General features: G+C 39.7%; 1 protein-coding gene and 2 pseudogenes across 1 annotated transcript in view; 1 reads left to right on the top strand and 2 right to left on the bottom strand.

The window, feature by feature from the left end:
• The window catches only part of LOC137981168 (ras-related protein ORAB-1-like), an 8,748-nt pseudogene extending 4,307 nt beyond the window's left edge, over positions 1-4,441 (bottom strand).
• Positions 4,442-5,670: 1,229 nt separating this feature from the next.
• Positions 5,671-13,941, bottom strand: part of LOC137981167 (ATP-dependent RNA helicase TDRD9-like) — a 14,054-nt gene continuing 5,783 nt past the window's right edge. Inside the window, exons 2-5 of the mRNA XM_068828507.1 lie at positions 10,905-11,170; positions 9,019-9,320; positions 7,467-7,547; positions 5,671-5,835 (exon numbers count right to left, since the gene is read on the bottom strand). Of these exons, the coding sequence (XP_068684608.1) occupies positions 5,671-5,835; positions 7,467-7,547; positions 9,019-9,320; positions 10,905-11,170 (814 nt within the window). The remainder of the gene's footprint in view (positions 5,836-7,466; positions 7,548-9,018; positions 9,321-10,904; positions 11,171-13,941) is intronic.
• The window catches only part of LOC137979904 (uncharacterized), a 4,235-nt pseudogene continuing 2,105 nt past the window's right edge, over positions 11,812-13,941 (top strand).

The following is a 13,941-nucleotide window of genomic DNA, read 5'->3' as shown; positions in this document are numbered from 1 at the left end:
TCATGGCGAGTGTTATATTTCATCATTCCATTTCCTAAATCCCTCTTGAGGCTGTCGTGAAAACATCTCCCTTGCTCAGAGTGGTTATTTTGGAATGTAATGGCAGAGAGTCACACACCTGTATTACAATGGAGACAAGAGAAAAAATGTATAATGCAGACTAGACTTGATTCCAGGGTTGGTGAATTAACTATGGGTAATCAAAGGTGACGATACAATTTAATTATTTGATTTTGGGACAAAAACGGCAAGTGAATTATTCCCGTAAAAACCCTGAACCCTCTGGTAGTCATGACTCGTTTCTGTAATCCTGAAACCTCCCTGTAGTATGAACTAGGTATTCAAAGAGTAAGCTAATCAGAATAATGGTATAACTCAATGAAGTTAGCTACATGTATTAAAGTTAGGCCATCATGTCAGATGGTACTGGCACTGACATTTAATTTTTCTATTGCAAATCAGCACCCTTAATCCTGACGGTATTAACGAACGACTTTTCATTTAACTAATATTTCCTATTTATTCCAGCGAGTTGCCATTTTACGCACTAATATCGTATCATGCTACTACTACTATAAAAAACTACCGTAACCCATAATCCCACGATTCGCTCTGACGAAGGGCTAATGCTCGAAACGTCAGCTTTTAGAATCTCTGTACGGTGGCCAAATTTACCTTGATCAACTCATCCGTGTGGATAAAACCAAATATTCGAAATAAGGGTTCTCTTGAAAATGTGCCATTTCTAGAATAAAAAGAATTCTGCTCCCGATAAATGGGAGAAGGGTGAACAGTGGATGGTTTTCTTGTCCATATTCACAGGATTATGCCTAACTTTTTGAGATGTAGTTTTTTTGGTGTGAAATCTGTATGTGTGTAGCCTGTGGTTTTGGATGATTCTTGGCAGAGAAACTTCAAAATACATGAGATGCCACCTGACTCCCTAAGGTCATATTCCCGACTATTACATGCAATGTACCGCGTAAATTTTATTCTCAGGATATCTCCCCAATACCATTCCTCTTCTCAAAATGCACATTCTTTTAAGAAAATGGTCATGAACCAAGTTTAACATGTACATTGTGTATTCTGATCATATGAGAGTTGCGTGTGAACAAAAGGGTGATGGAACAATTGAAGTGGAATAGCAGAGAGGAAATAGAAGGCCAAAACAGAGATCTCAAGGCAAGATCTAAGGGATACGTGACTTGACGGCAAATGAGTGGAGCTTGGAAGGGAATGGAAGCAACTGACCAGGAATGCCAACTCCCACATAGAGTGGGGAGAAGGTGTATGAAAAAGAATAAGTTACTCTGTTAATTCCCTGAACACCTGGGGGTGAGACTTCACAGATTTTAACTCTAACACCAGACGATTTTACTCAATCAACAAGCGGGGTCGTCCTAGGGCATTGTGGGTGTCAATGGATAAACACAGCAGACCTGAAAGAATTGGACACGAAGGTAGTCTGACTAGACAAAACAAATCACCCTTTGCCTGTGGGGAAATGTAGAACTTTTACATATAGGTGATATTACGGAGTACCTCCCTCAGATATCACGCTAGAGGAGAGACTTCAAAAGGGCATGGTCCTTCGAATAATAAGCCTCACCCCACCGATGTGTCAATTGATCAACAACTCAGCCGAATGACATTAGTTGACAGTCGATTTGACTGTTTTGGTCCACTATCGGTCAACTGTTGAGCCCCGCATGAGTCATCAAAGATCTTTGAAGTTCCTTAGAAGTTCACCCCACCCAGGTTGTTAGAACCTAAGGTCAAACAAAACCTTACCTGCGATCTGAGCACATAGGCTTGCCATAAGTTGATCCAAGAGTTTGATTTCAAATTCACCTGAGATAGGCACATATAATGGACAAACTTCTTCAATTAATTTAAAGACAGTTCTGACTAACTAAGGTTGTTCGGTACAATGATTGACGGCAATAAAAACAAAATCATTTAAACACAGTATTTCAAACACAAGAAGGCATTATGTGGTACTGCAATTGTTTTTGCAATGAAACTTAGAAAGTTAATTAAATTACGTGGGACATAAAATTAATAATATTATTAAAACTGGATCATTGGATAATGCAAATTCGAGAGTTTTGATTGGCTAAGCACATCATGGTTATGAGCACTTATACCTAGAATCCTCAAACAAACACGGCAAGCATATGCCGTGATCTTTTTGGGCACTTTTTATTTTTCAGTTGTAGGCCAGTTTTCTATCTTTATGGGGGCAGTTTTTAATAAACTAATAATTAATTATTTCCACGCGCACTTGCTGGCCCTGAGATGATTATATCCAACTCGGCAGCGACGCGCCTCGTTGGACTATCTCATCCCTCATTCCAACGTGCTTATGGACATAATTGTTATTATTTCTTCCAACTGTTCTGCAAGATTGCAGAACTTTAGCTTCAAAACGCTTATCTTTTCTATTCCTTCATTTGTTACTGGAGTTTGTTTCAATACAAGTGATTACCTGTATTATTATTGCATCGTAGCAAAAATCTGCTACAAGGTAGTTCGTTTGAATGAAAATTTTTGTCAGAAACAAACAGTCTGTCAGAGACAAAATATACTAACCAGGGAAGGAAACCAAGAACTGTTTCCCACGATCCAGTGGCACGCCATTGCCTAATGGAAAACACAAATAATAAAGTCAAAAATGGTAATTGGTCAGAAGATAATGAGAAATTCAGTTCAAGTATTTTTTTGTGTTAACAAAAAGTCATTAGATCATATAATTATTTCCAAATAATGACATGTAAATAGATTTCTTCATTACTGTAGGTAAACAGAGGATGTCCAAAACGTCAAGTGAAGAAGTCTACCGGTAGGTTCGACATGTAATTTCATAAAATTAATTAATACGAGTTTTTGGTATTAGATTACCATCAGTTTTTGTAATTTCACCTGGAAGCTTGCAATAGTGTTCAAATGGTCAACAAAATTGCAGATACTGGTAGAAAACAAATCTACTGTAACATGTAGGAAACATTATTATAATAATATACATAGTCCTTTACTACCTGACTGCGTCCAGAATGATTTAGATTGGGGTAGTATTTTTGTTTTTGGGACAATTTTAATTTCTTGATCAATTTTGTGGCAATTTTTTAACGTACAGATGGCCTTCTGTGACAATTTGCAGTCCCACTGCTAATCATATTCAGTTTGTAAAGTAGTCTATTGGTCAGTTTCAACTGTACTTTAGTTCTGTCAGATCTCACAGTGTGTCGTCTATTAAAAGTTCTTCGTTTTAGCTTCCATTGTAGTCACTGTCCCACAAGAGAAAATAATTCTTAAGCCCTTAACTTTATACACAAACTGTGAGATATAATAAAGTGGCTGTAGCGCAATCATCAGAACCAGAAGCCCATCACAACCTTTTTTTGCAATCTCGCCATAATTGCTTCTTCCGTGTCTCTGATCAATGACTGCCTTCTAAATCGAACAGAAAGGCAGGCTAACAGTTAAGGGTACTGTACCCTTAATGACTTGGTTTTTTTTCTAACTCATCCGAGGTGGCAAATGAGTGTCCTACAAGTTCATAGCCAACTTTATCAACACCTGGCGTCCAAAATCCTGGGAATGTTATAAACAGGATAGCAAATACTGCAGAGGGGAAGGAACATAGGGGAACTTTTTTCCTCCTCACATCAACAGTAAGACATTTTGCAAAACCATACATCGTAGCTAAAGTATATGAACTCCAATGGTACCAAAAACAGAAAAAATGAAGCTGACTGAATCAAAGTAAGTTGACAAATGTACTAATCCAATATCTAATGTATAATGATTATAAAATCTAACGTTACAAAAATAATCAAGCCTTTATTAAACGAGGGTATCTGCAGCGGTTCAAATTACTTTTCTCCTTGGTTCTAAATTTTTAAAACCAGTTCAATTTTGATTTTCCTTGTTTCAGATTATGATAACGAATACTAGACAAATTGAACTTGTTTGAAAAATTGTAAACCAAGAAAAAAATTGAACTACAACATAGATCTACAGTACATATAATATCCCTTATACTCTAATAAACTTGTGGCCCTCAGTCTACAGAGAATCTAAAAATGCTATACTTATATAAGCTTTACATCAGCGTTGTAAAACGTAGTTAATGGAGTGTGACTCATTAGAGCTATCCCCTATACGTTACGTTATTTCCTAAACATTACAAAATGCAAATGAGACATGAATGGACTCCTATATTCATGGCATCTGACAGGATGCGGCGATGCGGATCCGCATAATTCCCTAAAATCCGCATCCTCCGCATAATTACGATAATTTTTTCCGTCATAAAACGTGAAGAAATACCTGATATTAGTTGATAAAGCAGCTGCTTACCACCCTCACAAACACAAAAGCCAAAGAGATTGACTAAAACGCTTATTTTTCCTGAACATTGAAGAAAATACGCCATTTCGTTCGCAAGATGAAAGTTCATAAGCAGTTTCCACTCATTTTTCGGGAATGAGCCTGGACTCTAGATCTAGTTAAACCCTTTTCATAACATACCCTAGGCTCGAAATTTTTAAAAAGATACAAGGTATGAAAATTTAGCCACAAGTTATAGTAGGAAATTAAATTGCATCATTTTGTAAACTCTGGTGAACTCTGGTAAAGTAGGGACAATCATTGCGATGAAGTTGTACAAAACAAAGAGCCCGCAATACGGATGTGTAAAAAACCGCTGAAAATGGTGAATGATCGAGGGAATGGATCGTGGTTCAACCACATCATAATTTTGCTCCATATCTCAAAATTGAAACAAAATTCATGACAAGAAACAGAACATTTTTTTAATCGCTTTATTTTCTTTTAGCAAAAGTTTCGGCAAAATGTCCATTACTAACCCTTTTATTTTAACGGTGAATGCTGGTCGAAAATTGGCGACTCGGCCAGATATCTTAATTGCAAAGGGAAAAGCGACTGTATTGGTCGGAATTTCGAGTCCTGATTTATCATAAGCATGTAAATACATTGGATGGGCCTAATTATTAGTTCTATTAATGTTCAAATTTCCGCATAATCCGGTGTAATTTCCGCATAATCAACGCATGTTTACACATAATATGGCCAAAATTTCCGCATAATCTTTAATTTTTTCCGCGTCCTATCTGAAGCCTGTATATTTATCCTTCATCTAGATTGGCGAAAAGCAACAACTATCCCCATTCGCCTCGCACGGGTCGCCTCGTGCATCAGGGAGATAATCTCAGGCTTTTAGTCATGCTACGAAAGTCGTCTGTCCATGCCGCTCGTGGAACGGTGTTCCTCCCTTTTACCCCAATGTTGTCGCTTGCGTTTTGTTATTGTAATATAATACCCGTGGGAACTACAACATTAATATATTAAATAATCCATAAAATTAATAATAAACGGATAAAAGTAACAAAAATACATAATCATAACCACACTAGTAGATATAGTGGAGAATAAATTGGTTTCTTTCATTTACACAACTACACCAGTATACAGAAAACAAAAAGAAAAATTTCCTTCTATGCACATTTTAAGTCATAGTCACACATAGTCATGAGACCCTTCGCCCTAAAGGGCCATGGGTCAATAGCCCATTCGGCTTCGCCTCATGGGCTATTGACCCGTAGCCCTTGTGGGCTTTGGGTCTAATTGTTAATTATCTGTGCTTTAACTTACACCAATATCTTTAAGATCCTCCAAGTAACATTCCACTACATGAAAGGAGTTTCCCTCTACAGAAACCACTGGAGCACCCTCTACTTTGCCCCTCACTGGCACAGCAAAATACATGGAGAATAAGTCACTTTGAATTGTCGCTGACATTAGCACAACCTACACGTATGAGATACAAAATTAATGATGTAAAAACTGACTGAAATAAATAGGGTGAGATATTTTCAGCCTCTAGCTATAGCTTTAACAACAAGATGCACTCAGCTTAGTGAATTTAGTACAGTGTATTCTCCTCATCATGCAAAGATGAAAGACATGTGGTAGCCTAAAAGCAATTTTATATTATTCTGTAGTCAATACAATCGGGTCTCTATAAACTTTCTGAAATCTGACTGAAATTTCTCATCCAGAACTCTTTTAAGAACTATTTTCAGTTACTGTTTTAAAATAAATTAATAGCATGTTTATCCATCTGCACACAAACAACATTATAAGGCCTGGTTTTCACTAGCGACGCAAGCATATTAAGCACAAGCAACACACGCAGGCGCATTTACTTGTTGTTAATTAGTGTCTATTGTTCGAACAAAAGGCTCTAATGAACCAACAAACTACTGAGTTTGCATAAGCTTCTTCTGTTTATGCATGCCTCAATAGTGAAAACCAGGCTTAATGCTACACCATGCCAGTACCATCAGCTCCCCATGCTATTAGCCAATATCAAAAATACCATAACAATCTTCGTTTGTCCCTCCAAAATTTTGCATTTTTATAAGCGTTGTTTTTATTTCCTCTTGGGGCTTACAATGGTCCCAAGAGAAACTGGAAACAATGCTTACGCAAAATTTTGGAGGGACAAACAAAGAGTATCTACTACGAAAATCAACAATCTGTGGAATGGGTGGGAATTTACGTGTCTCTGCCGCCCACTTTCGCTTGTAAAAAATTCAAATTCTTAAGATGTATTAGCAGAACTTAGCGCTTATTGAAGGCTCTTTAATCGTGGAAAAGCTCTTGGAGAAGACTTGAGAATGAAGAGTACACAAGACATTATCGAAAAAGGGGAAGATTTCACTCCAGGTTTCTTTATGGGAAGTTTTTCTGCAATTGTCATAGAAAACAGAGATAAATTTTGAAATGTATTTTTCCACGAGTACACCTTAATTAAGCCAGTGGGAAAGGAATTTCATCAAAATGTTTAACGAAAGTGGGCAGGGGAAGTGAAATGGTAATTCCGGACCATTCTACAGATCAATGGTTTTCGTAGTATGGTAGAGCGGTTTTCAAATAAGTGTCGTAAAACCAACCAATCAAAAAGGATGGAGACAATTCGGTAAACCAATCAAAACTCTAAGTAATTACATGTAGCAGACACAAAGCACGAGAAAATGTGCATGCGCGAGCCACGATTGATTTTGGTTTCACTTCTGATTGGTTGTAAAAATGGCGCGAGAACTTTGAACCAATCACTGAGGGAAGTAATCATAAACCAAAGCAATTCACTAATATAATAAATTACTTTCGACACTCAATTGAAAACCACTCTATTTTTGAACACTGGCTAATTGGTATGGTACGTGTCCGTGTCAGTGTATCATGTTAGCAAATAATAAAATTTCCATCTTCTCAAGCTTCATTGATTCTTTAAAAACTTTCTATCCGATAACAAAGACAAGAATACAAAATAATCACAATCATAGAATTCAAAGAAAAAAAGGAGAAAACTTTGTTCTCCCAGAGAGGTCTTAAGGTCAGTTACGAATTGAAATACGTCATTTTTATTAATGCACCTTCACATGTCTGGAGTTTGTTCGAAGCAGTTTCTTCACCACCAGTAAGCAGAAATCTGTGCTTTGATCACGTTCATGTACCTAAAGATACAAACCCATGATTAATTTGTTTACGAGTACCTAAAAAAAAAATCAGAAGGTCACTGATCTGCTTCAACCTGATAGCAAATCTCACTGAAAGTGAGCTTGAGATATTTGTGCAAGAAAGTCTGACACAGAGAAAAATAATCAATATACTTGAAAGCTTAAAGTGAAATAAAAGAGAAGCCCCTCTTAAGCCATGAGGGATTGAACAGGAAATAAATCTGACTGAACTACTGGTTGACATTAGATAAAGACAATTATACCCCAACTTTTACAGAAGGAAATTAAAAGTGCACCATTGAGGAAGACCACTTGCAAGCAATACATATGAAATATTCCTTTCACTACACTTTGAATTTCTCAACCAAAGGCACGAAAATGACGAACAGTTCTGCGATTATAATGCATTTTCACAAAGCAATGTCAAGTTTGTTTTTATTTACAGAACATTTCTTATCCTGTTACAGAGTCATCATTATGTAATAAATACCACACTGCAAGGGAAGGGCTTTCTTATTGAGTGTTTCAGAAAACATTGAAAACAAAGGCACCTATATAGGAGAGTGGGCAAAAAAACAAAACAAAAATAATCTGTTGGTAAAGGTAAAGTATTACTTTACCTTTATCAACAGATTATTTATGGTTTTTTTTTCCCACTCTCCTATAATTATTATAGGCACCTTTGTCAAATCAATGTTTTCTGATAAACACCCCACTTTATAAACACTCAATAAACCACAGTACAGGTGTAAGACATTGGAGTTGGCATTTCAAGTGTTAGCCCTTAGTCACACCAGGGATGTCAACAAGGGCCGGCAACCAGCCAAAACCGCCAGCTAGTATTAGCCATCTTCAGCAGGCCACTTTCGTCTCTTTTTACCACCAGTCAAGATAAAAAATCTTACACTTGTTAAATTATCATCCAAGAAACTTTTTAACACTCTTCTCCCAGTTTTGAGTGGAATTGACGGCACGTTTCACAAGGATTAAACAAGAGAAATCATGACAAAACTGCCCACCCTCAGTCATTTGTGCGAATGGTGTGGAATGTCTGGAACATTTAACTGAATAGTTCCCAGTCTTGCACTAAATCTGATTTAACAACATGGCATCCACGCCAAAGAGGCACGCCCTAATAAGAACATTTTATCCATCCTCAGTCAAGTGAGCCAAGCTCACTTTTTTCATGGCCACCTACTTTAATACTATAAGCCTTCTACTTTCAAATTTGTTGACAGCCCTGCTCAGAGGAAAGGCGCACAAAACGTTGTCTTGCATGTCTTTCCAAACTTGTAATGATTGATTTACTGTACCTCAATAATTGATAAAAACAAAATTTTCATGTAACTTCAATTCCCAACAATGTGGCACTACAATTTTTTTACAAACTAAGTTCAATCACCCCTTCGATCTTATTAGATCACTCACTGTATAAGTGTTTAAAAACAACCCTTGCTTTATTCTGTACCTCATCTAGAATAACATGAGTATACTGGTTCATATTTTTGGATTGAATCAGTTTGTTCAGCAACACATCAGTTGTAACAAATGACAGGCGAGTATCCTCACTGACACACTTGTCTCGTCCAATCTGGTATCCAACCAAGCTACCCTGAGTCCAACCTCTTTCCTGACACACCCGCTTGGAAATGCTGACTGCCGCAATACGTCTAGGCTGCGTAACAATGATGTTACAATACCGTTGGTTCTTGGCATACTCATCCAGAATGTACTGGGGAACTTGGGTGGTTTTACCACTACCCGTAGCCCCTAAGAAAGAGAAAGGGAAGCAGGTTATGATGAAGTAAGACTGCAGATAACAATAATAATATTATTATTGAGGAAATTAACTTACGAGAGAGCCAGTGAGGTCTTTTAACCCGAATTACCACACTTTTCCCAGGATGATCTTACACCGATATTTCCCCCATAGCAGCAGGTCATAACAAATGACCAAGGGTCCTTGCGGTTTACTGGCCAATGCTCACACATCTAGCACTCTCGTCAGTATCCTAGCGGTAACTAGCAGTGTTGTTTTCTGCAGAAGTGCAGGGCTTACCTTAATCCCTTGCCAGTCTATTCATTTAAATAATAATAGTAATATAATAATAATAATAATAATAATAATATATATATTATTATTATTATAATCATCATCATCATCATCATTATTATTATTATTATTATTATTATTATAAATAAGCTACGGTTTACACTGGCCGTGGCTTACGTAAGACCAGAACACCCCGTTTAAATGGTACAAAATCGAAGTTTGCGGCTTACTCCATCCGCAGCTAGCTCAAGCCGTGGCTTATCCCGGCCTAGGGGTTTTAGGCTGTGCTTATCTTGGCCGTGGCTTACCTTGGACGTGAAAGTGTTCGTATAAACGTACTCAAGCGATGTCCGCGGCTTGCTCAAGCCGTGAACGGCTCCTGTGCATGCACTTGTTTTGTTATTATAGCCCAGACTTCCTTTTTGCTCCCGTCCATTTGCCTGAGAAAAATGCAACTTGATAAAAGCAACTTGATAATTGCATCACTTCAGCCAGTGTAAGTTCTGCAGCACACCGCAAGTGTTTGTTCACGACTTCAATGGATCGATACTGGATTACATATAAAACTTTTAGTTTAATAATTTTTCTTCGCTTGTTTGCTTATTCAAGCCATTTTATCTTGTGATGTCGCAAATTTTGCCTCCGGATTAAATACCCCAAAACGAGACATCAAGATAAATTACATCATCATTGGACCAGTTGGCCGCGAACTTAGCTGCGAACCATTTATACCAGCATTTCGCATCTTATGTAAGCTGCACTCGTATAAATGGCCCAGTTCGCGTCTTAAGTAAGCCACGGCCAGTGTAAGCCCGGCTTATTTTCCCTCGTATAAACAGCCCTAATATCCCCGGCCAGGACCCGAACCCGGACCACTCGATCCGGACATTGACAATAACAAAATTGTTTTTTCATATCTTAAAAAATATGACTGTTATGCTGATGTAAAACCCTAATGTGCTAATAGATGAGGATGAGATAATAGAATCTGAATCTCCCTCATTTTCCCTCAATTCTCACTATCTTTATCCTCTTGCTTCTGCGTTTAACGGCCCACCTTCACCCGACAGACCTAATCGCAGAGGCATGCTTTTCGTGTACACGTATTTACTGGTATGACAACAGCAGGAAAAGACACCAGGGAAAATTTTGTTGTTTATAAAGGTCAGAAAAGATGTGAAAAACAGATGACTCCAGAACCTCATTATTACTTCATTTGTTACACTGATTTACAAATTTTTGTTCAAAATTACACGTAAAGAAAAATGTTCATAAAGTATAACGTTATCATTGTAACACACCTTGTATAACAGTCACAGAATTGCTTTCAATGGTATCCACAATTTGCTGACGATAAGCAGTGATAGGAAGGTCTGGAGAATATGTGTGATCAAATGAGTAGTTATCAAAAATGTGCGAGGCCTCTTCTTCTCTTAAAGCAGCTGGCACTTCATCAGAAGCTCCCTGAGGGGGATTGTTTTCTAGTTGATCCATCTCATCATAAAGATCTTCCAACTTAGGGCCAGTTGAACAGTAACCACCGATATATGAAGGAGTGGTCGGCGGGCTAAAAAGACATGAACATACAGTGTAGCTGTCATTACACTTCTAAAAGAAGTACTCAAACTAAGTATGGGTTTTACTACATTTTCCATTAATTTTACAAGTGACTGGTAATAGCAAAATATGCAGCTGGCATTGCAGTGTGAACCCAATCTTAAAATCCGGCTGGCAGGCAAAACAGATGGTGGTATGATAGGTGGCAGTAGACCACCAGTATAACTGGCCTCTAATAATAATGTTCCTGCTTACGAGAGCTACTGATTCTATAGTTTTGTCTTTTGCTTTTGGTTTGGGAAGCAAGCCAATTATTTTGATAGATAGATAGATAGATAGATAGATAGATACTTTATTAAGCACAGAATCCATAAAGCTAAGTCACTTATTTACAATGAAGCTGTGCATCTATAATATAAAAACATACACACAGAAATGTATATATTAAATGTGGCTAAATGTAATTTAGGCTAAGTTAAAATCAAGCCAATGCTGGTCAGAGGTGGTCTGGGAATCAGGCGCATTGAGGTGACATACGGGGTTTCTCGATTTGCACGTGCTTGTCGTTTCTGCTGTGTGAGGTGCTGTTTGTTTCAAGCAGCAAGCGTTCAGTTGTTCCGCTTTTTTCGTCTTTCCGTCGTCCTCGCCGTTATGACCGCCCGGCAAACCAACAACAGCTTAGCAGCGGCTCTCTCTTCTCTCAGTGCTCTCTCAGCGCCCGTCTCCAGTACGAACACAAGCGGGACGTCCTCATTTGTGTCTTCGCAGTCCAGCGAGTCTGTTGTTGTTTCCTCGCCACTGGTGAGCGTTCCGGCTTCGGCAAATCCACTTCCGACGGCCTCAACTGCTGTTCTTTCACCTGATCTGGTGTCACTCATTAATCAGGCTGTTCAGTCGGCTGTTCAGGCTTCGCAAAGGCAACCGGGACCAGCGATTGCGGATCCCGTCTCCTGTCCTGGCGCCAGTTCGTCATCTGCATCGTTGGGCGGTTTAGCTTCGACGTTTTTTGCCGCTGGAACGGGCTTTCAGCCTTCCCTTTCAAGCTCGTCAACCTCAGGTAGGCTTTCTCCTCTTGTCGTACCTACTTTTGTATCTACTTTTAACACTCTGGTCCCGGCAATCGTCTCGTCTTCGGGGCAGGCTTTATAAATTAAGTGGCGTTTCTGCTCAATTACCGCCATCCATTGCACCGCTGTCTATTGTGAACTCGTTGGCGGATCAGCCGTTCGTCGTGGGCCCGGGCTACTCTCCCGTTCCTGCCAAGCTCGTTACGCAAATCCGTGGCGGAAAATTCGTTGACTTGTCGGAACTTTTAGCGGCGAATTTGGTCAGCTCAGAGACCGAGCCTCAGTTAATGCTCGATGGGCGTTTGGTTTTATCAGCTCCCCCGAAGAAACCTCGTCCGCGTATCGAGGATATCACCACTTGGACGGAAGCCTTCACGGTGTACTCGCTTGTCCTAACGTCGTTTTTCCCTCATCGTTGGAAAGATTTAACATTGTACAAGTTATTAATCTTGCGGATTTCTCGCCAGTTTAGCGGACAGGTTTGGCTTGCTTACGATAAAGCTTTTCGCGAACACGCTGCGGCGACTCGGTTGGCCGATTGGTCGACCATGAACGCACAGCTCTTCACTTTTCACGCTGGTGGTGCTTCTCCTCGCAGCCCCAACCTCGGCACGTCGCCGGATTCCTCTGAACCAGTGGGTTCCAGCTCTTCGAGGATCCCTTGTATGTCCTGGAACAAGGGAAGGTGCACCGCCCCTTATACGATTTGCCGCTATTATCATCGTTGCAGCACGTGTGGCGGCGCCCATCGTTCCGTATCATGCAGTTCTAGACCAGACCGTAAGCAGGAGAGTTCTGTCAGGCGCAGATCTCGGTCTCCGGCATTTAGTGTCTCAGCTGGCCAAAAAGCACGGCGTCAGTAACGATTGGCTCCAAGAAGTTTTACCCTTCTCAGAACTTTAGAACATGTTGGGCGTACTCCTTTCATTATGTAGTTAGTCGTTTGTTTTTTGTAGGTTTTTTCGCGCCTTATTCGTGGCTTTTCGTTTCGTTCTAGTTCATGTCTTTTTTGTATTGAGTTTTTCACCTTATGGCAGGCAGACTTCTTTATACTGCATGCTTTATTGATTGTTCAGTTTTATTATTAGAATTTTCACGGTTTTCTTTGCTTGCCCCCGTTGTGCTCTGGGCTTGTTGAATTAAACTTTTCTCACTGTTGCTGTGTTGCTGCCCTTACTTCAGGAGGGGGGGTAGGGTCGCTAGCGGGGAATTACCATCTCTCATTCTGTTTCCTTCCAGTCTCCAACTCCTTGCCCCCGGTGTCCGTGGTTAGCCCTTTAAAGCCTGAAGTGTTCGCTGCCAAGTTGTCCCAACATCCGGACAAACATCTTGTCGCCTTTGTCTTGGACGGCCTCAGGAATGGCTTTCGCCTGGGATTTCAGCATTCCAAGAAATTGAAATCAGCTAAGTCAAACAAGGCCTCTGCTAATCAACACTCCGAGGTCATTGACCGCTACTTGGCTAACGAGGTCTCCCTTGGGAGGGTTGCAGGACCTTTTTCCTCCCCACCTTTCCCTCATTTGCACGTTAGCAGCTTTGGAGTTATCCCTAAAAAGGGTCAACCAGGCAAGTGGAGGCTCATAGTGGACCTGTCATCTCCCGGTGGGCAAAGTGTTAACGATGGCATTGACCCTGACGAGTTTACCATGCAATACATCACGGTTGATCAGATCATTCGTATGATCTCAAGCTATGGCTTAGGTGCCCTGATTGC

Source organism: Montipora foliosa, chromosome 12 (assembly GCF_036669935.1).
Source record: "Montipora foliosa isolate CH-2021 chromosome 12, ASM3666993v2, whole genome shotgun sequence".
NCBI lineage: Eukaryota > Metazoa > Cnidaria > Anthozoa > Scleractinia > Acroporidae > Montipora > Montipora foliosa.
Note: the sequence above shows the minus strand (reverse complement) of the source record. Positions and strands in the feature narration are given on the sequence as shown.